The sequence below is a fragment of the Micropterus salmoides genome, unplaced genomic scaffold (genome assembly GCF_014851395.1).
Source record: "Micropterus salmoides isolate LMB-PRFRI ecotype aquatic unplaced genomic scaffold, ASM1485139v1 Ms_hic_scaffold_23, whole genome shotgun sequence".
NCBI classification, from domain to species: Eukaryota; Metazoa; Chordata; class Actinopteri; order Centrarchiformes; family Centrarchidae; genus Micropterus; species Micropterus salmoides.
This window is the reverse complement of record NW_024041484.1, coordinates 4347542-4355718: the sequence shown is the minus strand read 5'-3', so window position 1 is coordinate 4355718 and position 8177 is coordinate 4347542. Positions and strand designations below refer to the sequence as shown.

At 41.4% G+C, this 8177-nt stretch overlaps 1 protein-coding gene across 1 annotated transcript; it reads right to left on the bottom strand.

Annotated features, from left to right (window-relative positions):
* Window positions 1-492: 492 nt before the first annotated feature.
* On the bottom strand, window positions 493-6574 carry cbll1 (Cbl proto-oncogene-like 1, E3 ubiquitin protein ligase). The gene is made up of 6 exons (XM_038738372.1): window positions 6446-6574; window positions 4594-4758; window positions 3886-3992; window positions 3512-3595; window positions 3346-3419; window positions 493-1981 (listed from the first exon to the last, which is right to left on the bottom strand). The coding sequence occupies exons 1-6, from the start codon at window positions 6456-6458 to the stop codon at window positions 964-966; spliced, it is 1461 nt and encodes a 486-aa protein (XP_038594300.1). The 5' UTR covers window positions 6459-6574; the 3' UTR covers window positions 493-963.
* Window positions 6575-8177: the final 1603 nt, after the last annotated feature.

Here is an 8177-nt window from a genome sequence, read left to right as displayed (position 1 = left end):
TATGGTGTAAAAGAGGGTGTTGAATGTGTTCATTGTGTCAATCAATTGCATTTTACATATTCTGCAAATCTGTGGCATGCAGATGACGAAAACAAGCCCCCACTTTTGACTGTCTGCAGGTTTTTCAAAAACAATTTCATATTTTTTAAGACATACCTAAACACAAGTGTAATTTATAGACTAAGATGAACAAAGCCTGGAAGAGTGAGGTTACTGTACAGTCAATACTGAGATAGTGAGGTTTAAAAGACCATTACTTTTTTCTAAACAAACATTGAACATTTGTAAGTGACAAAGTGATTGAAAACCAACAGCTGCCAAAGTATCAGCTAATCGAGAGTAGGGTTTACTACACAGGAGGGGCATTTTTTTAAACTACTAACTAGGTTGTGTGTGAAATTCTGACATTCTTTGAAATGCAAATTGACAAAGATACATGAGATGAATTACTACATCAACCTGGGGACATAAGCTTTGAAAGAACCAGACTCATTGACAAGTGTCTTCTTTAATCACCAAATATAAATGTCTTTTAAGAAAGCTTACATCAAAATGTTCTCAATAACCTCTAAAGCAAACAAACCAGCTGGTGGTCCGCCAGTCATCATATCAAGGATGAGATGCAAATCTTTCGTTAAAAATTTATTGAGACATAGTTAGCGTCTTTGAATGTACAGTACATATGCGTGTAATCAGCGGACATATATACAGAAATATTTACCATACGCTATTAAAAACAAAAAACAATGGACATTCCTGCTCTTCTCCGAATCTATTTTATGTTCAGTGGAAAGTTCAGTACACCTAAGTAAAATGTGCAGCACATACACATTAGCTTCCGGGCAGTTTTTATCAAAATGAAAGTCCTACATCCTGTAACCCTGAGGTTTACGATCACATTATTCAGACTAGTGGTACGGGACAGAATGACACAGACAGTTGCTCATTCATTAACATGGCGGTTTACTGATAGTAAGGGCGATAGCGGCCCTGATCTGGGTGGTGCGGTCCGGGCATCTGGCCCTGGGGAGGAGGACCCTGCATTCGCGGAGGTGGGGGCCCTCTTGGAGCAGGCCACATACCAGGACTGAGCCCTCCTGGCTGGCTGAATGGGGGACTAAGGGTACCCTGGTCTTCAGGGAACTGCTGCATGGAGTTGGGATTGTAATGATGAGGTGGAGGAGCATTGACAGGGGGGCCACTGTGTTGTGGTGGAGGTCCTGGGGGCGGGTGATTCATATAAGGGGGCATCTGGCCCATGATGTGCCCTGGTGGTGGAGTGATTGGTGGGGGGGCTGTGGACATGGGGGGAGGAGGGGCCTGGTTGTACACCATGTGTGGTGTCCCTGAGGCCTGGGGAGGATGCTGCATGGGGTGGCTGATCGGAGGAGGCGGAGGAGGTGGAGGGCCGAAGTGCTGCTGTGGTGGCGCCATCATGTGGTGAGCGTGGGACACTACTGACTGCTGGCCAGGATAGTCCCCGGGGTGGTGGTGGGGTGGTTGAGTGGGGCCTGGCCCACCAGGGTGGGGCTCCCGAGACGAAGAGGAGTCATCCTGGATGGGTACAGTGATGAGATTGCTGTGTTTACGGGTTGTTACCGTGGCAATGCGGAATGTCTCAGGACCAAGAGCAGAGGTCGGGGGCGGGGCGTCATGAGCTGAAGGTGGGGGTGGCTGACTATAGGGGTCATGACTGCTGTGCTGGAGCGGGTTGGGGAGGTGAACGTGGTTCTTGGGTAAGTGAGGTGGAGGCACACGGAACCGGTCAGGGACCTCAGACGCAGGGGGTAGGTGCACAGGCTCCGGTCGGCCAGCGGAAGACTTGGCTGCCCTCATGTGGCGGTGGTTGACGTGGGCCTGCAGGTCGCGCTGGGACAGGTAGGTGCGCTTGCATCCCGGCACAACACTGCACATGTAGAGGGAACCACGCTGGCACTGCTCAATGCGCTGCACTGGGTCTGTGCAGCTGTACAAGGTGAGGCTGAACACACGGGGGACAAAAGTTCAGTCACAAAGCAGTAAAAAAAACACACCCAAGCTGCATTACAAAATACCACATACTCTAGAAGCCGATTCGTTCTGCTGATGAGCCTGGCCGGTGAGATTGCATCTTTACTATGCGCATGTGATGACTGCGAATGTTGCGTAAGCGCTTGGAACAAACTTCTACATGTTGGCTGTATGGAGGTCTTTCAAAATCTTTAAAACAGATAATGAATTTGCTATTCATTGTTGCTCCTGCTGCACACAAATACCTGCGTGCAGCCTGCACAAGCGTTGACAATGAAAGGCTGTTTAGCGCTGCTAAACATGAAGCGATAGACAAGGAGAGAGAAATCTACCTCTGGTATTAAAAAGAAAAGCATGCCAGTCAGCAGAAGTTGTGACCCTCATTAGCTGGACTGAGAAGGATGACTGAGGTTCATGTTAAGGATAAAATGTCCTTGCATTTTTTGAAAAACAGAGCTCACGGTTTGTCCCTGGGTTGTTACAAGACTGTTCATGGCTCACAAGACAATATATGGAGCTTGGTTTTAAGTTTCATTATACTTTAAAGTTGGTCCTAAGGACTGAAGTGTAGGTCTGATCTACAGCCGCTTTATTTTGTGCACTTGACCAATGTAATTTTCTGTACAATGTCAACTACTTTGTCAAGATTGCCTCATGGGAGCATTATGCAAACATGTGGGGCATGATTTACATTTTAATCTTTAAAATGTATGTTACTTAAAAAGGTGATATATATTATTCTGCAATAGAGAGTTCACGTTTGTCCCTGGTTTGTTACAATGATGTTTGTGGCTCAGAAAGTCATATGGAGCTTATTTTTGTTAGTTTGTTCAGTTTAAAGTGGGATCAGTTGGCCTACAAGTGAGCTGAAGGTTTTTTTCAGCCATGTTCGTTATACTTTAAAACGCAAACTGACATTTTAGGTCTGGACGACACCTGCTTTTATTTTGTGCAATAGAGAGCTCATTGTTTGCAGCTCAGAAAACATAAGGGGTCGGGTGGCACTAGCATACATGATTTATTCTCCCCCAAGTGAAATAATAATGATAGAAATGTTGTTTGTCTTGTTTAATGTCTGCATCTACAATAAATGTGAGTAACAGGGTAAACATAGTACCAGGGAGAGACTTTCTCTTCAGTGAAATAAAAAATATATATGTAACGGCCAAAATGAGTTTGAAAATATCGGTATATCGAATATCAGCCAAAATCCAATATCGTGCATCCCTATTTAAAACACCTGGTACTGATAAAAAAAAAAGGAAGTTAAAACTGTGAGGAATTTTCACCACAACTCAAAGACTACACATTTAAAATGTCTCCAGAAGAGCTCACCCAGGGCACATCTTTTCTCCTTTCTTCTCGTGAAGCAAAGCACAGTCGTAGCAGAAGACATGTTTGCAGGGGATCTGAGGAGTTAGAGCGCAACAGTTACACATGAACAAGTATCTGCGATTGCCTGCAGTGAAAGGTCGGTTCAACAACATAACAAAATACATACCATGCGTCCATATAGCTGGATAGGAAGACCACATTTATCACAAAAGTGAATTGGTACTTCATCCCTTTCTCCAATCAAATGCAACTGTTTGAAGAAAAAAAAAATCACATGTAACACAGTTACTAGAATATCATTAGCAATGTGAATGTGTCCGTGTTTTGTTTGTTCATTCTTTAAGATTTAAAGTAAGAATTCCCCACACAGGAAAACATAGGAAGATAATTCTTTAAACCAGTCTCACATCAGAACGTTTCTAATTGTATGGAGAGGAGGCATGTACTCTGTGCCAGACATTTGTTATAAAGTGTCATTAATATCCATCTGAAAACACTGTATGGGCTGTTAAGTCGTTTCACTCCCCACAGGCGATGTACCTTATAGTCCCAAAACAGTGGCTGGGGGAATCTCCTCTGACTTGCAAACACATCACCGGCTTTAGCGCCACAATCGCGCCTCTCTTCTTGCTTGAAGCCAAAGTTATCTGTAACACAAAAGAGACAAGTATTAATAATGCAATGCAGAAAAACTGAGCACGCCCTCAAACACAAATAAGTGGTGATTTAGCAGTATAAGGGAACTGTCCCTAAAGTAGTCATCAAGGTCCTTCATAGGGCTGGGGCAAACATCAATTTATTTAAAAAACAAACAAACTAGTATTACTACAACTAAAATTATTTGAGCATGGGAAAAAAAAAAAAAAAAAAAAAGAGAATCAAACATAGAAACAAGGACTACTGAAGCTTTCCTTACTGCATAAACTGCAAATAGTACATCAGACACAAACTAAATTCTGCTAACCTGACTGAAATTAATCAGTGTCTCTGACACTCTCAACAAAAAACAAACATGAGCTTCAACGAACAGTTTCGCTTGTTGTGTGATCCCCATTTAGCTACTACAACCTAGGTCAAATGACACCTGACAAATCTCAATACAAAAGTTTAAGCAGACAATAAAACCAATCAAACAAAACAATTTATGTATTTTTGCTACTTACATGAGACAATCATAAACTTTTAAACCCACAAGGAATATTGTTTTAAATTAATATCTTTAAAATGTCTACTGCAGAATGTGCCTACCATCTTCTCCAGTCTCACTTTTGGGTGGCCTGCTGTTGGGTCTCTGGGTGCGGGGCGGAGGTTTGTTCCTTAAGGGCTGCTTGGATATGAGTTTGATGGGGATTCGTCTGCGAACATCTGGGCCACCCAAACTCCCAGAACCATCGCTGCCTTGAAGATCATTGTCTGCAGGGGAAAAAAAGGCGTGTGCAGAAAACCACACTGTGCTTTTGAGTCTCATAGTGCAGGAACCTCTAAATTACTTCAAAAAATACAAATGTATACAACATGGACTCAAAGGACATGCCAAAAGAGTTACACCCATTTGATATGATTTTTGTAAATCATAGTACGGAATTGAAATAACCAATGGGATGGGTGACACACTTTTAAGCTGTGGTTGAACAGTCTTTTTGCTTAGGAATGTTTTTCCGTAATGCCTTGCAGCAGCAACACACAATTATACTTTCACCATGTTAGACTCTGTGGAAACAACCTATTTTATGCTTGTGACATGATCCAAAACTCCTTGCATGATTGGCTGAGCTCCAAATCCATAAATATAGATTTTCTATCTTTCAAATCTATCCAGTTAGTGGGTAATCTTGAAGAACAATTGAATGTCTAGTTAACAATATCATCATCACCATCATAACAAAATACTATATACATAAATGTAATTTTGCTACTCTGCTTGTATATTACTTTTCTGCTATTATTGCAACATTTAAATCCTGTTGAAGCCATTTTTATTTTGTTGCTACTTCCTAGAAGTAACTGATGGTTAAATATGTATGAATTGAAAACATGCTTTCTTTAGGTGGAGTGATATTAGACAGCAAACCTACAGCACTGAGTTTGTTACTGTACTCATCTTCCATGTGTTATCAATAAAGTTAGTTTCAAAATGTGCAGTCGGGTTCTCGTAGCACCATGTCTGTCTTTTCAAAAGTCCTTGTGACTTCTCCTTCACCTCATGACGTTTTCCATCGAGGTCACAGAAAGGTGTTTAAGCAAAAGACATAGGACAGATGTTTTGAATATGCGATTGCAAATTTGGAATGGGTTTCAGGAAAATACTCGAAGCCCGGATGTGCAAATGCACTGTGATGGGGCTAATGGGGCGTGTGATAGTGCACTCATGCCTGTCCACAAGTCTTTAAATCATGTTGCAGATCAGCAACCCCTTGTTTAGTTGGGAATATCACTGACGCGACACGCTTTGCAGCCCTCAGAGTTGGGGTAACGTTAAAGCAAGAATGATGCATTCTATGTGAGAGAACACTTTGGGTCATCAGCTAGATCAATGTGATCAAATCGAAAATAATCTGTTATGTCCTAGGCAGTCTGGTTTGAGGGCTGTAAAATAAATAGCTAAGAATTCCACAAATATCTGTCTGAAGACATGCGATTAGTTGTGTTAGCTTCAACATCTTAGCTAGCTTAGTTAGCATCATGCTAACGATGGTCAGGTAACATTCGCGCCCCAACTCAATCGCAGCTAGCGCTTCAGCCTACTAACGTGTAAAAAACATCATGTTTGCCATTTCATATTGTAACGTTAAATGTGTACACTCGGTTGCAATATTTTATACGGCCCTTAGAGATTCATTTAGAACCATCGTTAACTTTTGGTGAACACAAGTGTTCTAGCGTTACTCCATCGCTAGCCTGTTTTTAGCTAACGTTAGCCCGAGCCAAGCTAGTTTTAACGCTGCTCTGAAAGATAGCCGAAAGCCGTAGCAAACCCGTCTACTGAGATGATGATATATCGTTGTCTGAAGAGGGGTTAAAACAACAACTATGAATGTGTAGTCATAAATAAATCTAAAATAACTTTGCTAACGTCGGCCCTCCTGGACATTCTGCTTACCGCTTTGGTCCATGATCCAACGAGTGAACACAATGCATTGTGGGATAGAGCTGACGAGGAGAAGATGTGAAGGAACAGAAGGAAGGAAGGTAAAAGGCGAAAAGTGTGTGAAGTGGAGATGAGTGGAAACAATCAGAAAGAGGAAAAACAACATGTTCTTCTTCTTCTTCTTCTTTTTACTGGCGACTTGCAACCAGATGGAGCATTATCGCCGAAAAACAACAATTCAGGACACAATGAATAAGAGTGGACCTCTGAAACTACAAACTCAAGAATAATGTCTAGGTAGGTAGATAGATTTATTTTGTCACAATATAACAGGTGGTTGAGTGAGATTGAGTTTGTTACTCCCTTCTGCTATTAATATAGAAGCAATTATAAAAATAGTAAACAGAAATAAACTATAATCTGTGGAGCGGTGCTATCATTCATTGCTGATATAAATGTATAATGTGGAGATGATCGTGGACTTCAGGAGGAGCCCCCATCACCACTCAGCAGTTCTGTCTGCTGTAGAATCCTTCAGGTTTCTGGAATCCACTATTTCCCAGGACCTGAAGTCGGAGCCCAACGCGGACACCATTATCAAGAAGCCCCAGCAGAGGATGTACTTCCTGCGCCAGCTCAGGAAGGTCAACCTGATTAAGGAGCTGCTGATCCACTTTTAAACAGCCATCATCCAGTCTGTCCTCTGCACATTCATCACTTTCTGGTTTGGATCTGCCACCAGAAAGGACAGGAGCAGACTACAACGGACCATCAAGATCATTGGTGCGAACCTTCCCCTCCATTCAGATCCATCTCACCCCGGACACAATCTGTTCAAGCTTCTCCCCTCTGGTAGGCGCTACAGAGCTCCGTACGCCAAAACCAGCAGACTCAGGAACAGTTTCTTCCCACAAGCCATCACTCTGAAGAACAGCTGATTTTTGACTCACGGTGACAGGAACAATTCCTGTTCAATAACCCAGTAACTCTGTCTCTAATCAGCCACCTGTTTACTGGCTAACACTTATTATTTATTCGCCATTCTCTATTTCAGTGCTGTTCATACTGTTATATTGTTATTTTGTAGATACTGTATGTGTACAAAATACTTATACTATATATACTTATACTTATACAGCATCCTTTGCACTATGCTTCATCGCACTGTGTACATGTATGCATGTATATGTACATGTATATCACATCCACCTCCGACATGTACATACTCCTGCATCCTTTGCACTCTGCTCACTGCACTATTTGTCAATATCTATATTATATAGATATAGTATATTTGTGTTGTCTACACTGAAGTCTGTGTCTGATTTTATTTAATTTTTATTATTGTGATCTTGAATCTTTGTATGAGTAAGCACATTGTGAGCAATATACAATCCAGAATCAAATTCCTCGTATGTGTACACATACCTGGCAATAAAAGCTGATTTTGATATATTAGGGCTTAATCTGTTAAGCACAATTTTAACAGATTCTGCTGGTAATTAATGATTTTTGAAAAATATTATATCACATAAGACATTTTAACAGTTTCTTCCATTCATAGCACAATTTCATATAATAATAGCTTTTTGGCTGTAAGTCAAAACAGTAGCAATAAGTCACTTTGAGCTCTGATATATGGAAGCAAAGCAAGGCCATGAGGGTTTTAATCTTATATACAACTGAAAACTTAATGTTGAAATTGAGATTCAGTAGTTGCATTGAAATAATTCATTATGTAAAA